Raw genomic sequence first — 18,681 nt, forward strand, 5'->3', positions numbered from 1 at the left:
GGTGCTGAAAAGCACGGGGACCTGACTGCTTCAAAGGCATCTGAAGTCTGGGTCTTATTTTTCAGAAATACAGTTTATTGAATAGTATTAGAAGACTAGCACTGAAGTAGCAAACCAGAGTTCTCAGTTCACTATCGTGCCATCTTTAAAACCAAGACAAAGCCAGGCTTGACTTTCAGGAGTCCCCATTTTGACAATAAATGGACACAGGGAATGCATGTGAACAATATCATATAAAAATCAAGCCTAGACTTTGACCAAAAATCTGCATATTGGTTAAAAGCTGATTGACTGAGCTTATTTATTTGATATTTCAAAACCTCCACAAACTATTTTTTCAACGACTATAGATATTTCAGAGTACTTTGGTGTTACCTGCTTTTTAAAAATAAAAGTCTCAGATTCACTCTGTGAACTATTTATCAATTAAAAAAAAATACTAGCCAAATACAGTAAACTGAGAATTCACACAGCAAGTTGGAGTAAAGCAAGTCTGGGTAGCAGGAGGACAGCAAATGATCTGAATCTATGTTGGTTCCTGTGTGTGGAACGAGTGGGGTGAACCTGATATTTATCAGAATCATCCAGGCTCTGGATGGTTTGGATCAAATCTGGGTTTGGATAGTAAGGGTTTGGAATTCAAGAAACATCTGTGTATGTTTTTAGGAAAAAGCTAGTGCATCTCCTCATTTCATCTGAAGGACTAAAAATGTATTATAGAGTCACATGGGCCAATGATGTCCTGGGCTTTATGGCCCACTGGAGATTCAACATGGATAAGATGTGGTTCTCAGTCTTGACGGTTAAGAGAGGAAGGTAAGAACTAACTCCAATGAGTCTGCTGTGTGTCAGGTCCCTTGAAAGTGCTACTTCTGGCCTATCACAGACCATCTGGCAATAGAGAAATACTACCATCAGTCACCTGCAGGGCCAGTACATTCCAAAGTACAGGACAAGTAGCTGATTTAAAGTGGTCCCAGCAGGACTCAGTCTAAGGAAGTCTTCACATTAAGCCTCTGTATGCATAAGGGAAGCCAGTGGCCACCAGAGCAAGTAGGATGTAATTACAGTAAACTGAAGAGTTCTCATTGTTAGTGTGAGCCACATGCATTCAGAAATTCAGAGCAATACACCCACTACTGATCTCTGTAAGATTCTCCACCTGACACCCAAAGCAGAACATCAAACAAGCTTGCTCCCTTCATGTTCTTCTAATGCTACCAATTCCATGGAATTTGGAAATTTGGGGTCTACTTTGGGACAAACAAAGATGTGAGTAAAGCGGGTTGTATGTCCATGAGTCTACCTACAGAGGACAGACCAGGGCACAATGTAGGATAAGAAACTCACATCTTCGTCCTCATGAGCAGCATCTTTCAACAAGGGTTCGGAAGCCTGTTGAGACTGAACTGAAGATTCAAAGGAAGTCCGATTCCTTAGACTGGGAGTTCCTGGACCTGGAGATGATTCAGCCTCTTCTTTCTCCTCCATTAATAGAATATCTTCAAAATCTACCCCAGATTTTGGAAACTCAGCATAAGTCCCCTTTTGCATAATTCTGCCCTAAAATGAAGAATTTGAGAGGAATGCACTTGAATGTGAAAATTTAATCTACATAATCAAGAAAAACTAGCCCAGTCTTAAATTAAGATTTTCCCAAGAAAGAGATCTTTACATCTGGGATTCTGGTGGACAAATCTATTTCAGTTTAGCTTAATACAGAACTGAGCTTTCTGTTCTTTGCAAACCCTGTGTGAGGTGCTGGGGGATATGTAAGAAATGTGTGTTCATGCATTAAAAATGTGAACCCCTGACATAACCACTGTGGGCACTTAGCGAAGCAAGAAGTACAGAGCTTGGTGAGAGGATCAGCACAGTCCTTTAAGACAACATGGAAATTGAGAGAAGCATCATGTGACAAGCAGAACTTTTTTTTTCTTTTTTTTTTTTTTAAAGCAGGCAACTGGGGAGGATATTCTGGGAGAGAAATTTAAGATTGACCCAGAAGTGGGCAGAAGCACATCTGCACAGGGGTCACTAACCAAATTTCACTGACCACTGCCACGTTCATAGCATCATGTGCCCGGCTGGGATAGGATGGATATGAACCAGCCTTGGACAGAGAATCCATGAGCTGTGTCTCCACGGTCTCTACAGCTTTTCCACACACTCAGAAAGTTCCCAACTGAAAATTCAATATTCAAAGAGGCCATGAGTGGCTCTAATGCCTTGGCAGTCGGCAAACCAAAACCTGAGCCAGAGGCAATGCACTTAAATCTCAGAAAAAGAAAATTAAAACAACTAACCATAGCAGCTAACCAGGTGTCCCCAAATCAGGCATATGCTTCAGCTAGAGCCAATCTAATCATGTCCCTTGAACATGTGTGACACATCCTTACACAACTCCCGTTCCTTACAAAGTTATGTAAAATAATATGCAGATATCTTCACTATTTCCTGACTCCATAAAATAAGACTCAGCTCTTTAACTCAGTGTCAAAAAAAAAAAAAAAAAAATTAGGAAAAATTCCTGGATGCAAAATTGATCAAAAGAAGGCAGCTCTGGTTAATGCAGGTAAAGCAAAAGAAGGTGACCCAGGACCCCAGCTGGTATCACCCTCACCCTGGTCACTGAGGTGGTCCACTGGGAAAAGCCCAATGAAGACTTTGGGCACCATCTAATGCTACAGGACTAGAAAATTATTCAAGACCGGGAGCTGACTGTGGCTCAGATCATGAATTCCTTATTGCCAAATTCAAACTTAAATTGAAGAAAGTAGGGAAAACCGCTAGACCATCTAGGTATGACCAAAATCAAATCCCTTATGATTATACAGTGGAAGTCACAAATAGATTCAAGGGATTAGATTTGATAGAGTGTCTGAAGAACTATGGACAGAGGTTCGTGACACTGTACAGGAGGCAGTGATCAAGACTATCCCCAAGAAAAAGAGATGCAAAAATGCAAAATGGTTGTTTAAGGAGGCATTACAAACAGCTATGAAAAGAAGAGAAGTGAAAGGCAAAGGAGAAAAGGAAAGATATACCCATTTGAATGCAACGTTCCAAAGAATAGCAAGGAGAGATAAGAAAGCTTTCCTCGGTGATCAATGCAAAGAAATAGAGGAAAACAAGAGAATGGGAAAGACTAGAAATCTCTACCAAGGGAACATTTCATGCAAAGATGGGCTCAGTAAAGGACAGAAATGGCACGGACCTAACAGAAGCAGAAGATATTAAGAAGAAGTGGCAAGAATACACCGAAGAACTATATAAAAAAGATCTTCAAGACCCAGATCACTCACCTAGAGCCAGACATCCTGGAATGTGGAATCAAGTAGGGTTGGGAAGCATCACTACAAACAAAGCTAGTGGAGGTGATGAAATTCCAGCTGAGCTAATCCTATGCTAATCCTATGTAATCATGAGTAAGCATCTTGTACCTTGAAAACGTTCTGTGAAAGGGTATAAAACCAGTTGTCAAAAAGTAAAACACAGACTTGGCCCTATCAAAAAAATAAAAAATAAAAAAATAAAATAAAATAAAAAATGTATCACAACCAAGTGGGGTTTATTCTGGGAGTGCAAGGTTGCATTAATATTTGAAAATAAATTGTCATAGTTCACCATATGAACAGAGTAACAGAGAAAAACCATATGATTATCTTTATATACAGAAAAATCATTTGAAAAACTCAAGGCTAATTGATGATTTTTTAAAATGTCTTAGCTAAAAGAAATAGAAGAGTAACCTGACAAAGGTCATCTACAAAAAAGGCCCTGATGTTTTACCCTTAAAATTGAGAACAATGCAAGGATGCCTACTCTTGCCATTTCTTTTCGACATTGTACTGGGGATCCTAACCACTATAATGAGATCAGTATAAGAAATAAAATAATGAAAATTGGAAAAAAAAAAAAAAAAAGAAATTCCAGCTGAGCTATTTCAAATCTTAAAAGATGATGCTGTGAAAGTACTCCACTCAATATGCCAGCAAATTTGGAAAACTCAGCAGTGGCCACAGGACTGGAAAAGATCAGTTTTCATTCCAATCCCAAAGAAAGACATGCCAAAGAATGCTCAAACTACAGCACAATTGCACTCATCTCATACTCTAGCAAGGTAATGCTCAAAATTCTACAAGCCAGGTTTCAAAAGTATGTGAACTGTGAATTTTCAGATGTTCAAGCTGGGTTTAGAAAAGGCAGAGGAACTAGAAATCAAATTGACAACATCCGCTGAATCATTGAAAAAGCAAGAGAGTTCCAGAAAAACATCTACTTCTGCTTTATTGACTATGCCAAAGCCTTTGACTGTGTGGATCACAATAAACTGTGGAAAATTCTGAAAGAGATGGGAATACCAGACCACCTGACCTGCCTCCTGAGAAATCTGTATTCAGGTGAAGAAGCAACAGTTGGAATTGGACATGGAACAACAGACTGGTTCCAAATTGGGAAAGGAGTGCGTCAAGACTGTATATTGTCACTCTGCTTATTTAACTTATATGCACATTACACCATGAGAAATGCTGGACTAGATGAAGCACAAGTTGGAATCAAGATTGCTGGGAGAAATATCAATAACCTCAGATATGCAGATGGCACCACCCTTATGGCAGAAAGCAAAGAAGAACTAAAGAGCCTCTTGATGAAAGTGAAAGACAAGAGTGAAAAAGTTGGCTTACAACTCAACATTCAGAAAACTAAGATCATGGCATCTGGTCACTTCATGGCAAATAGATGGGGAAACAGTGGAAACAGTGGCAGACTTTATTTTGGGGGCTCCAAAATCACTGCAGATGGTGACTGCAGCCTTGAAATTAAAAGACACTTGCTCCTTGGAAGGAAAGTTATGACCAACCTAGACAGCTTATTAAAAATCAGATACATTACTCTGCCAACAAAGGCCTGTCTAGTCAAAGCTATGGTTTTTCCAGTAATCATGTATGGATGTGAGAGCTGGATTATAAACAAAGCTAAGCACTGAAGAACTGATGCTTTTGAACTGTGGTGTTGGAGAAGACTCTTGAGAGTCCCTTGGAGAGCAAGGAGATCCTATCAGTCCATCCTAAAGGAAATCAGTCCTGAATATTCATTGGAAGGACTGATACTAAAGCTGAAACTCCAATATTTTGGCCACCTGATGTGAAGAACTGACTCATTTGAAAAGACCCTGGTGCTGGGAAAGATTGAAGGCAAGAGGAGAAGGGGATGACAGAGGATGAGATGGTTGGATGGCATCACCCACTCAGTGGACATGACTTTGAGTAAACGTTGGAAGTTGGTGATGGACAGGGAGGCCTGGAGTGCTGCAGTCCATGGGGTCGCAAAGAGTCAGACATGACTAAGCAACTGAAATGAACTGAGAAAATTATTCAGGATATATCGTGCCGTGTTCCACTTTGGTGGCAAAATTCATGACTCTTGATTAATAAAATTACTACTTTCCATTCAGTATCTATAGAATGCACAGGAAACTAGTGGTACAAAGATAGCAATTTTACTCAGCAGCCAAGTGCTAACAGTTCCAAGGGGACGAGTGGGCAGCCATCCCTCCTCTGCTGTGAGAGAGGTACCAGACCATGAGAATGGACCCCAGCTCATCCAAAGGTGCTCACCCATGAACAAATGGTTGCTTTGTTAGTACTAAAACTGGGGGTAGTGTCCTCAAAAGTAACATTAAGTAAACCCCAAAACATCTAGGGATGGGCTAAACAGTCTCTTCTCCTGCCCATTAATTCTACACTCATAATACTGCCAACACAGGGACTTTTACACACTAGAAAGCTCCCTTTGCACATGAACACATTAAATCCACTGCTCTCAAACTTGAGAAGCCTGAGCTCCCCACGCCTAGGGGGAGTGGATAAGAGTCAACACATGGAACTGCTTGCTTCTAGAGAGGTAGAGGTTCTACATTCCAGTAGTTTTTCTTAGAGTAGAAGCTCACTTGATAAGTGGAGAATCTGACCAAGGGCCTGTTGGACAGGGTTCACAAGGAGGTGTAGAGGACCAGAGGCAAACAAGCCAAGCACCGAAGCATCAAGCAACCAGTAAGTCTGAAAAGTTCTCACTGATCTGCACACCACTTCCAGACATGTTAGATGCTGTAAATTGAATGATGCCCCCCACCCCCCAAAAAAGAAAGGTATGTTCAAGTCCCAAACATGACATCTGTGAATATGACCTTATTTGGATACAGCATCATTATAGATATGATCGAGTCAGGATGAGGTCATACTGGGCAGCGTGTGCTCAGTCTCTCAGTCGTGTCTGACTCTCTGCACCCCAAAGGATTGTGGCCCACCAGGCTCCTCTGTCCATGGGATTCTCCAGACGAGGATAGTGGAGTGGGTTGCCCTTTCCTTCTCCAGGGGATCTTTCCCACCCAGGGATCGAAACTGTGCCTCTTGTGTCTCCTGCATTGGCAGTAAGATCCTTTAGCACTAGCGTCACCTGGGAAGCCCCTACTGTTGACCCTAAATCCAATAAGACTGATGTCCTCATGAGAAGAGACTCAGACAGATGTAAGGACAACAGCCATGTGATGTCAGAGGCAGAGACCACAGCACTACAGCTGAAAGCCAAGGAACACAAAGGGAGGCTGGTCAACACAAGAGGCTAGAAGGAAGAATTGTCTTCTGGAGCCTTCAGGGAGAGCACGGCCCTACCAGCACCTGGATTTGGGACCCGTAGTCTCCAGAACACGGAGACAATAAACTTCTGTTATTTTAAGTTACCCAGTTTGTGGTGCTTTGTTACAGCAGCTCTAAAAACTGATACCCTAGCCTGAACCCACATTTCTGTCTTCTCAGCTTTACTAAGCCTTGTAACTGCTTCTGTTTTTGTCCCTCCAGTGACCACCGGAGGAATCTCTTAACTCCCACCTCAGACCACATCGCTCCTCTGCTCTGCTGTTCAAGGCTTCCATCCCATTTCCGGGCCCACTGTCCACTGCTCAGGGACCAGCTCCCTCCATGTCTCCCGGCTATTGTCCTCAGACATGCTGGTCTTCCTGGTGTTCCTCCAACTTGCTAGGTCAGCTCCTTCCTTAGGACCTTCTCCCCAAACTCCCTCCCCCAGGTGACAGTGTGGCCCCCACCTTCATGTCACTCAGGCCCTGTGAGGCACCAGCTCCTCAGGGAGACCAGGATGTTACCCTCTTTGTCACATCCATCCGCATAAGAACAGGAGCCCCATGAAGGCAGGGCCTTGTCCTCCTGCTGCATAGACTCCCACACATACTGGGCACATGGAGACCTGGGCAGGGAGACCAGCAATTGGGGACACTCGCAGAGTGGGCGTCTCTGACCTGGGTACTTGGCTACTCAACCTCACTTTTGGTGTTAATGGAAGATGATCTTTAGCAAACTGCATATGACATGCATGTGTATACAACTAGGTCTTAATATCCCTAAATTCCAAATAATATACTTTGACTTGAATCCTGGAAGGGGAAAACAAAGAGTTCTAAATAAAACAGCATCATTATCCTTAATAATCTCACTAGAATAGTGATGACTCAGTAACTCTGTAGTAGCACTTTTATGTACTTCAGGGTATATGTAGCTTAGAGTGTAATAGTGACGTTTATACAGGTCTTCAGATTTATCCTCAAAGGCAGGAATATCATTCACTCTGAGCAGAAGCAGACGTAAAGCTGAGGAAGAAGGGAGCATTTGCCTTGAATTCAAGGAGAGTGACCTGCGGGGAGGTCTGACCTTCAACACACCTGAGAGCTAGCAATTCCACAGACATCTAGAAACTACTTACATCTTTCAATATCAGAATCTGACTTGCATCCTTTAGGTACTGCAACTGATGAGTCACCAAGATTGTGATCTTCTCATGCAAGGCTTGACAAATACACCTACAAATGTAAAAGGTACAGTATGCAAAAGTACATTAATGGGGGTGCTCTAAATTGGAAACATGTATTTTGAAAATATGAGACAAAAGGCAGCACAGCCATCAAATATCTGTAGTTAAAATACCAAATAAATTCTGCAAATACAAACATAAGTCAATAATTCTGACTAGGTCCTCAAATTTATCAGCAGCAAATGTGAACCTAGCTCTGTTAAAAAAAATTCTAAAAAACAATCCACCAAGGAAGGCACCAACAGCTAAGGCTTTTTCCCCCTAAAAGTCAGCTTAACAATTATTTACATGTTTTATAAAGAAAAACAACTGAACAATACTGAGATTACAGAACTTGACTGAACTAAAACACTATTTTATCACTATGCAGGAATGGGAGAAGAGGAATCTATGTCATATAAATATGAGTACATTTTTCTTAGGTAGTTTTGTAGGTGATTATTTATGACTTATGATGTATATATTAACAACAAAAAATTAATAGCTTCTTGGTAACCTTTGCCAGAGTGCATTTTCTAGATATGTGAGTATGCATTACTCCCTCAGTCATGCTCAACTCTTTGTGACCCCATGGACTGTAGCCCACCAGTGTCTTCTGTCCATGGAATTCTACAGGCAAGAATACTGTAGTGGGTTGGCATTCCCTTCTCCAGCATTTTCTAGACATTTCTTCCCAAATAGTATCAGAGAGAAAATGAATGACAGCGTGACTTCCATCAATCTCTACAACATTCCGAGTCCCATCCAGGAAGCAAGTCTTTTTTTCATTAGGACTGCTGCTGCTGCTAAGTTGCTTCAGTCGTGTCCGACTCTTAGCAACCCCATGGACTGCAGCTACCAGGTTTCTCGGCCCATGGGATTTTCCAGGCAAGAGTACTGGAATGGGTTGCCATTGCCTTCTCCATCATTAGGACTCAACACCTTCCAAACATCAAAATGAAAGAACAGAATCCAAATGGCCCAAATCAGAGTGGAAATCAACCAACAAACCAAAAGACACACCAATTCTCTTAGCCAAGACCCCTCTGTGGTCAGGCCACCCTAGATGGCTGTTCTCATGTTCTCTATACATCCCCTGCTTGACTAGTACCTGATTCACCTACACCTCCTCATGTGACCAGCCTTCCTATATGCTTGTCCCAGGGCCCAGCTAATGACTTCTAGCTTTAGATCAGAACCCTCCACTATGTTTGTCAAAGGGATGGTGAAGAGTATTTCCCTCTGCTGGTTTCCATGATAACTGATGGGCTTCCCCAGTGGCTCAGTGGTAAAGAATCCAGCTGCAATGCAGGAGACACAGGAGATGCAGGCTTGATCTCTGGGTGGGGAAGATCCCCTGGAGGGAGGGCATGGCAACCCACTTCGGTATTCTGGTCTGGGAAATCTCACGGACAGAGGAGCTAGGTGGGCCACAGTCCATGGGGTTGCAAAGAGCTGGACATGACTGAAGCAGCTGAGCACACATGCACGTATGGCAACCAATGATCCAACCAGACATTAATTCTCCCATAATAGGTAATCTCCCTGCCCTCCCTCCCTTACCCCAGGAACAAAGTCTGCTACCACATCTTGCTCCAACATCTGCCGCACACAGTGGGGTATCACTCAAGGACCTTGCGTCAGCCATGGAAGCTCACTCCAGCCATTAAACTATTCATGTCTCTGTCTCTGACTGCAGGTTCTTTCTTAGGTCTCAGCAGGGTAAGCACAGGCTTGCTGGGTACATTTCAACAACCCCCCTTAGGATTCAACCTCAAGTGTGTTTCACAGGAACCCCTCAGACTCCTCCATTTTAAATGCAGACCCCTAGGGACTCAGGCCCAGTCTCATCCCACAGGGTCCACAAACCCTCCAGGGAAGTGAATAGCCAGGTTTGGGACCCTGGTGACCACAGGCAGGGCTCCAGGTAGGTACTCTGCCCTAGCCCCTCACAGAGCAAATCGCAGGAACGTGGGCTAGAGCTCAGCCTATGATTGAGTCAGATGGAGAGTTTGGAGGTAGCAGACTGCAGCTCAGTCTCTCTCATGAGCTCGACATTGGACGAGCGGCTAAATCTGTTTCTTCATCTCAAAACAATGTCAGTGGCAACTCACCCACACATTCTGACAAATCAAACCACCAATCTACTCTGTAAATGCCAGTCCCCTTCCCCAATCCTCCCTAACCACCAGTGGCCATGCACTTTGGACTCAGAAAATTCCTAAGGGGACACACTGGATACTGGGTCTGTGATCAGAAACAAGACTCTGGGATACAGACACCATTGCTTCATTAAGTCCAAAAGGATTCATTTTTACCTTTTGACATATGTTAGCTGAGTGTTCATACCTAAGTTTCTTGACTGATATCTTTTCAGACTTAGTACTGGAACTTTTAAAGGGAATTAAGTCATAATTACCTGCCAATAATCCGTGAAAGTGGATGTTAATTAAATCTGATGGGCTTTTATTTCCAAGATGGAGAAACACTAAAGTTGTTAAATGTTTCCTTCCTATCATTCTGTCACAGATGAGGTAATACAAATAATTACAATGAAGTGATCAGTTGATGGCTTTGAATTTTTTCTATAATTCTTTTCAATCAAATCACTAGGAACATACTCTATTTTCCAAGTTTTCAGAGTAAAGATTTCCAAGTCATGCCATAAAAATCATTCATTCAGCAACTAGTTGTATAACTGTTATTCCTATATAAAGGTTATATTAATCCTATAATCCCATATATAATCCTATATAAGGGCTGTGTTAAGAGGGGACACATCCCGTGGTGGAGGGGTTACAAATAAAACAGAGTTCACACCTCCATTCATTCAATCAGCAGAGGTTTGTTGAGGAGTCAGGCACTGTCTTAAGTGCTAAGGAGCAGACAATACTCTGCACCGTGTACAGGGGGACACACTGAGTGAGTGTAGAAAATGCACTATTACACTGTGGCCTGTGCTCTGAGGGAAAAGCAAGGGGGGCTGCTGTCTTAGATGGGAAGACACAGGAGCCCTGAGACTCTCTGGGGAAACATCCTGGAAGAAGACACAGCAGGTGCAGGGCCGGGGACAGAACACACTGGGCTGAGGCACCTTCCTGCATTCACAGCTTCTAGGGGTGGGGGTGGGGAGACTCATAAGTGCACCCACTGGGCTGTGGGAAGACAAGGGGCACAAGCTCCCCCTGGAGGAGCAGGAGGGAACAGCATGGCCGTCTTCCACCTTCCCTCTGTGTCCTGGTGCACTGATCCCTGGCTCTGGGACAGAGGGACCAGTATGTACAGACAAACGGGGTGAGAAAGGACCCCCCATAGAGCCAGCACAGCTGGATAACTGAGTGGGGACGAGTTGGGAAGGATGAGGGGGGCAGAACAGCAAAAAAAAAAAAAGCCTGTTCTCTGTTTGAGGATCTGAAGTTGCTTCCTGAATGTGAAGGGGAGGGCAGGGGCTGTGAAGGGCTGGAGAGTGAGCTGTGTAGACAGCAGCAGGGAATCTGATCAGGACAGATCTGAAGACCTGATGACAGAGGAGGAGGAAGGTTCGGTGGATGTGCGGTTGGATCATGACGGGATCCATGGCTGGACACAGGTGACACTGCGTCAGTTCACCTAAGGCCCCTCACCTTCTGTAGGTGATAGAACCCACATAATATTCACAAAATATAGTTATAAAAGTCACAAACCTTAATAACCTGGGATATATTAATATATTCATGACTAAAGGAAACTCTTAACGGCAAGTAGAAGTGTGATTCTTTCACTTTTAATAGAAAACACTCCCCATGACTACCATCTCTCATAGCATACTGTTTCATCCAATTTTCTAACTTGAAAACATTCTCCAGTTGCTGCTGAGTGATTTCCTAAATTGCATTTATGCTCCCTGCCCTAAGTTTCCCCAGAGAAAATCACTGTGATTAGCAAACAATAATCTTAACCAACTTGCTTCTGTCAAGTGTACATCAAAAGTTATTACACCTAAAAGGTTCAAGAGGACTTTATAAACATGTCCTGTTTTTGAAGGAAAACTTTGGAGAGCTATTGTGATCAGCACACTGGTACCTGACAATCAGAACACCTTCCTGTCCCCTCCCTATGACATGGAGAACTTGGGCACGTGCACACAAGATGGGGTGACACACATTTGTGAGTTCAGGGCAGGGCGCTGGAAACAGGAAGACTGAGATACTCAAGATGCCAGAAGGGTGGGGGTGGGGCTCCCTCTCACAGCACTAGTGTCTGTCACTGAACTCATGACAAGACACAAGGAAGTTCTCTCAGGGAAAATTCATCAAATCATGATGAGGAGAAGGTGGGAAAGTGTGGTGAGATCAAAGCTGGAGGTCATGTCATGTGTCAGCTGCCTTGCTCTCTTCTGTTCCGAAAAATTCAATGCCACTTTCCACTTTTTTCATTGTGGTAAGTGATACATAACATGAAATTCACAGTTTTTACCATTTGTAAGCATACAGCTCAGTGGTCTAATGCACACTTACACCGCTGTGCAGCCATCACCACCATCTGTCTCCAGAGCTCTTTCTTCACCCCAGCACTAAGCACGAGTTACACACAGACTGGCGGAACCTGCCCCATGACCTCCGCTTAGTGGACATGGAATCCCAGCTCCTTGTGTGCAGAGCTCAGAGCTCCTCACATGTCTCTCTCATGTCTGCTGACTCTACTGAAACCTCTTTACTTTGCTATTCTGGACTTGCTGAACATCAGAAATAACACCTCAAATTCACATGTTGACAACTTAGCTGTCAGACCCTTATAATTTACGACAAGAACTTTAAGAAGGTAATTAAGTTAGATGAGGCGTTTCGGGTGGGCCTAATCCAATCAGACTGGGGTCCTTAGAAGAGGAGACTAAGACATAAGGACAAAGACACAGGGGTGCACGTGGACAGAGGGAGGACCATGTGAGGACACAGCAAGGAGGATGCCATTGGAAGACAAGGAGAGAGACCTAAGGAGAAACCAAACTGCTCACACCTTCATCTTGGACTTTCAGCCTCAAAAACTGTGAGAAAATTCATTTTTGTTGTTTAAGTTCCCCATCCCCTCCCTAAACTGTGACAGCCTAAACTATAGACTGCTTGTATCCTCAAAATTCACAGGTTTAACCCAAAGACCACCATGAAGGTTCTGGAGATGGGGCTCCTGGGAGGTGAGCAGGTCATAAGGGTGAAGCCTGCATGAGTGGGAAGAGTACCCTGATAAAAGGCTCCTTCACCTTTTCACCATGTAAGGGTACTGGAATCGTGCCCTCACCAGACATTGAATCTGTCAGCACCCTGACCTTGGACTTTCCCACCCTCTAGAATCGAGAGAGATAAATTTCTGTTATTTCTAAGCTGTCGAACTCTGGTCTTCTGTGACAGCAGCCTGGACAGACAGCCCCAGCAAACTAACACAGGACCTGACAGCGAGAATTCCCAAATAGCTTCTCTCTGCTGAATACCCCACCTCCTCTAGGTGAGGACTTGCCTACTGATCTCCTCACAGCCCTGCTTCCTCCTCCCCCCACACCTGAACTTCTACTCTTCCTTCAGCAAAAGAACTGGGTCCTCTTCTCAGCCTCCACACACCGGCCCAGCCTGCAGGCCCCCATGGCACTTCCTGCCCAGACCCGGGCACAGGGAGCTTTCCAACTTCAGTGAAAGCCTCCAGCTGCCACTTCCAATTTACATTCAGCATTTCTTATCTTGTATTAAAACCCTCTAAACCCTGACTAGGCTGACCTTTTCCTGAGTCTGTCTTAACAAGCTCCAAGTAGAGACAGGTTCCTCAGAGGCAGGAATGAGAGCTGGGCATCCTAGTCTCCCTTATTCTGCCCAGTGTGGGTCCTTCCCCTCTTCTGGCTCACTGTCCTCCTTGTAAACTGAGAGGTTTTCTGCAGTAACATCTGCAAGGGCGTTTAACTCAGTGCATACAGCAGGGCATTAATAAGTGCAGCTGGAAGGCTCATTGGGTTTTGCAAGGTGAATAATAGCAAGGGAACTAATTGTGGGGGAGATGTGGAGTCTGCTTCAGAAGAAGTGAGTTCATGCAGCTTTCAAAGAGGCCAGCCTAGACTCTACCAAAGGCCTTCGTCAGCGTGTGTTAGGACAGAGAAGCATCAGAGATGTTCACTTTCAGGAATTCTGTGGCCAAGAAAGAGCCACTGACAACAAATTCCAGAAACAAAGTGAGAGTCAGGACTTCAGAAAGATTCTGGACACTGAGTTTCAAACTCAAGTCAGTCCTGCATTGTGGATCTAACTATTAATTCTAGCGAGGATCCATGCTGCTGCTGCTGCTGCTGCTGCGTCACTTCAGTCGTGTCCGACTCTGTGCGACCCCATAGACAGCAGCCCACCAGGCTCCCCAGTCCCTGGGATTCTCCAGGCAAGAACGCTGGAGTGGGTTGCCATTTCCTCCTCCAATGCATGAAAGTGAAAAGTGAAAGTGAAGTCGCTCTCAATTGTGTCCAACTCATAGCGACCCCATGGACTGCAGCCCATCAGGCTCCTCGGTCCATGGGATTTTCCAGGCAAGAGTACTGGAGTAGGGTGCCATTGCCTTCTCCGTGAAGCAGTGTTAAATAACTGAAGTCATACTCAGATGTGTAATAAATCACTCTTAAATTCTATACTTTATTAAGTATTTCCAAACCCACAGAATAATAAGCATAAATCAACAAAAGCATTTCCACAGAAGCCCTATGTCAGTGCTGAAAACTTTGTTTCTAATTTTCTTAAACAAACTATGGAGGAAAAGCACTGGGAGTCAAGTACCAAGTTACCAAGATCCATTCTCTGATTTAAAACCCATACATACATCCAACGTGGGCGTGCACGGGGAAGACCCAGAGGGATCGGGTGGAGAGGGAGGTGGGAGGGGGGATCGGGATGGGGAATACATGTAAATCCATGGCTGATTCATGTCAAATATGGCAAAAACCACTACAATATTGTAAAGTAATTAGTCTCCAACTAATAAAAATAAATGGAAAAAAAACCCATACATAATCTTCCTTATCCCTGGGGTCTGGATTAATCAACTGCAAGTTGCAGGGTGAAATCTGCCATCTATTCCTCACTCCCTAAAGCACAGAGCCCACTGTCCTCCACACACTAGAATCACCTTCTGTATCTTCCTGTCCTGACCTCATCATGATGCAAAATTTTTCTATGATGGATCTTCTGTGGCGGGAAGGGAGGGGAGGGAGGGACACCAGGGCAGAACAAGCAGAGTCTCCTGAAGCACAAAGATTTTCTTGAACTCTCTTCCCTGATCTCTACAGGGTTCCTTGAAAGCAGAGATGACAGAAAACAGGAGCAAACTCACTGTTCGAACAAGTGCCTGCTGACTCCTGCATCCACTGCGCTGAGCGGATCGTCCAGGAGGTAGATGTCTGCGTCCTGATACACGGCTCTAGAAGATGTAGAGAGACGTCAGGAGGAGACACTACACAGTCCCTGGGTCTCAACTCTGAATCATGATGGCATCCAACAACTCCAGGTTCATTCCAAGAGTCCAGGGAAAGGACTAAGACCCTGCTTCACATAGGCCCACCCAGTGAGCAGAGTCTGTGTGCTCACGTCCACTAGGAGACATGGAGGAGGAGGGGCAGGATGACAACTGAAACCCCACTTACCTGGCGAGGCTGACCCGGGCTTTCTGGCCTCCACTCAGCGGGGTTCCTCCATCTCCTATCTCAGTTAGATCTCCATTTTCCAAAAGCTGTAAATCCTATACAGAGATAGCAAAAGGAAAAAAAGAAAAAAAAAGATTTAAAATCTGTTCTCTTGCTGCAATCATTAACTTTTAGGATCAGTTCTTCATACAAGTATTTAATCAACAGTAATGGGACTTATTTCATAGTGACTACATTGTAATCTTGGACATATAAAAAAAACTCTCATTTGTTTTCATTCTCTAACTTTTCACAGCATTTATGTGTTTGACCATTATGTGCATGTGTCTGCTCCATCACGTTTGACTCTTTGCAAATCCATGTACTGTATCCCAGTCCTAATAAAGAACAGAAATGGCATGGATCTGACAGAAGCAGAAGATATTAAGAAGAGGTAACAAGAATACACAGAAGAACTGCACAAAAAAGATCTTCACAACTCAGTTAATCACGATGGTGTGATCACTCACCTACAGCCAGACATCCTGGAATGTGAAGTCCAGTGAGCCTTAGGAAGCATCACTACAAACAAAGCTAGTGGAGGTGATGGAATTTCAGTTGAGCTATTTCAAATCCTAAAAGATGATGCTGGGAAAGTGCTGCACTCAATATGCCAGCAAATTTGGAAGACTCAGCAGTGGCCACAGGACTGGAAAAGGTCAGTTTTCATTCCAATCCCAAAGAAAAGCAATGCCAAAGAATGTTCAAACTACTGCACAATTGCACTCATCTCACACGCTAGTAAAATAATGCTCAAAATTCCCCAAGCCAGGCTTCAGCAATACATGAACCGTGAACTTTCAGATGTTCAAGCTGGGTTTAGAAAAGGCAGAGGAGCCAGATAATCAAATTGTCAACATCCGCTAGATCATTGAAAAAGCAAGAGAGTTCCAGAAAGATATCTATTTCTGCCTTATTGACTATGCCAAAACCTTTGACTGTGTGGATCACAATAAACTGTGGAAAATTCTAAAAGAATACCAGACCACCTGACCTGCCTTCTGAGAAATGCAGGTCAGGAAGCAAGAGTTAGAACACGACATGGAACAACACACTGGTTCCAAATAGGAAAAGGAGTATGTCAAGGCTGTATATTGTCACCCTGATTATTTAACTTCTATGCAGAGTACATCATGAGAAATGCTGGGCTGGAAGAAGCACAAGCTGGAATCAAGATTGCTGGGAGAAATGTCAATAACCTCAGGTATGCAGATGACACCACCCTTATGGCAGAAAGCAAAGAAGAACTAAAGAGCCTCTTGATGAAAGTGAAAGAGGAGAGTGAAAAAGCTGGCTTACAACTCAACATTCAAAAAACAAAGATCATGGCATCTGGTCCCATCACTTCACGGCAAATAGATGGAGAAATAGTGGAAACAGCGGCAGACTTTATTTTGGGGGGCTCCAAAATCACTGCAGATGGTGACTTCAGTCATGAAATTAAAAGATGCTTACTCCTTGGAAGAAAAATTATGACCAACCTAGACAGCATATTAAAAAGCAGAGACATTACTTTGCCAACAAATGTCCATCTAGTCAAGGCTATGGTTTTTCCAGTAATTATGTACGGATGTGACAGTTGGACTGTGAAGGAAGCTGAACTTCGAAGAATTGATTCTTTTGAACTGTGGTGTTGGAGAAGACTCTTGAGAGTCCCTTGGACTGCAATGAGATCCAAACAGTCCATCCCAAAGGAGATCAGTCCTGGGTGTTCATTGGAAGGACTGATGTTGAAGCTGAAGCTCCAATACTTTGGCCAACTGATGCGAAGAGCTGGCTCATTTGAAAATACCCTGATGCTGGGAAAGATTGAGGGCAGGAGAAGAAGGGGATGACAGAGGATGAGATGGTTGGATGGCACCACCGACTCGATGGACATGGGTTTGGGTGGACTCCAGGAGTTGGTGATGGACAGGGAGGCCTGGCATGTTGCAGTCTATAGGGTCACAAAATTCAGACACGACTGAGTGACTGAACTGAACTGAACTAGAGTGTATCCCACCAGGCTCCTCTGTCCATGTAATTTTTCAGGCAAGAATACTAGAGTGGGTTGCCATTTCCTACTCCAGAGTAGCTTCCCAACCAAGAGATCAAATCCCAGTCTCTTGAGTCTCCTGCATTGGCAGGCGAATTTTTTACCACCACCACCACCTTGAATCTGATGAATGTAAGAGATGTTTTGAGAATGGACTATATGCCAGGCTTTGTTCTGGGCACAATGAATTCACCCATGAAGAAAAAAATGACCCCAGAGCTTCTTCCCTTGTTGGGAGATGGACAATATAGTCAAAGTTATGGTTTTTCCAGTAGTCATGTATGGATGTGAGATTTGGACTTTAAAGAAAGCTGAGTGCTAAAGAATTGATGCTTTTGAACTATGGTGTTGGAGAAGACTCTCGAGAGTCCCTTGGACCACAAGGAGATCCTACCAGTCAATCCTAAAGGAAATCAGTCCTGAATATTCATTGGAAGAGCTGATTCTGAGCTGAAAGCCCAATACTTTGGCCACCTAATGTGCAGAACTGACTCATTGGAAAAGACCCTGATGCTGGAAAAGACTGAAGGCAGGAGGAGAAGGGGGCGACAGAGGATAAGAAGATGATTGGATGGCATCACTGACTCACTGGCCATGAGTTTGAGCAAGTTCTGGTAGTCGGTGATGGACAGGGAAGCCTGCCATGCTGCAGCCCATAGGTCACAATGAGTCAGACACAAATGAGAAACTGAACTGAACTGAACTACATGGTATTGTACTAGAAATCTTAAGACTGCGCATAATTATCATTGGACAGATCCTGGCATACATAAGCAGAGTTCCAGGAAGTTTCTACTAAACCCCTCAGGCCTCAACCTAGGATACACAGCAATAGCTTTCTGCAGATGAAACCCTCATTTCTTTGCTTCTACTTCAGCAAACTTGGGGCAGTAACAAGTGTTACACTGGAGTCTCCCTGATAAACAAGTCACTTGATCTCCCTAAGTCTCACTTTCCTCTCTTAGAGAATGTGCTTCAGAAACAAGGCTCACTAAATTCAAGGATGCTGTGAGAACCTAAAGAAGTGTATGAACACCCTCCATAAATAAAAAAAGGACTGGAATTTATTGTAACTTGCTATTGCTGGCTGTTGCATATTTTC

General features: G+C 43.9%; 1 protein-coding gene across 1 annotated transcript in view; it reads right to left on the reverse strand.

Moving 5' to 3' along the window:
* Positions 1–18,681, reverse strand: part of LOC136144152 (ATP-binding cassette sub-family C member 4-like) — a 160,706-nt gene that overhangs the window by 86,826 nt on the left and 55,199 nt on the right. The window contains exons 12-15 of the mRNA XM_065901810.1: positions 15,506–15,600; positions 15,196–15,282; positions 7,777–7,873; positions 1,351–1,563 (exon numbers count right to left, since the gene is read on the reverse strand). Coding sequence (XP_065757882.1) covers positions 1,351–1,563; positions 7,777–7,873; positions 15,196–15,282; positions 15,506–15,600 — 492 coding nt within the window. The remainder of the gene's footprint in view (positions 1–1,350; positions 1,564–7,776; positions 7,874–15,195; positions 15,283–15,505; positions 15,601–18,681) is intronic.

Source organism: Muntiacus reevesi, chromosome 11 (genome assembly GCF_963930625.1).
Source record: "Muntiacus reevesi chromosome 11, mMunRee1.1, whole genome shotgun sequence".
NCBI classification, from domain to species: Eukaryota; Metazoa; Chordata; class Mammalia; order Artiodactyla; family Cervidae; genus Muntiacus; species Muntiacus reevesi.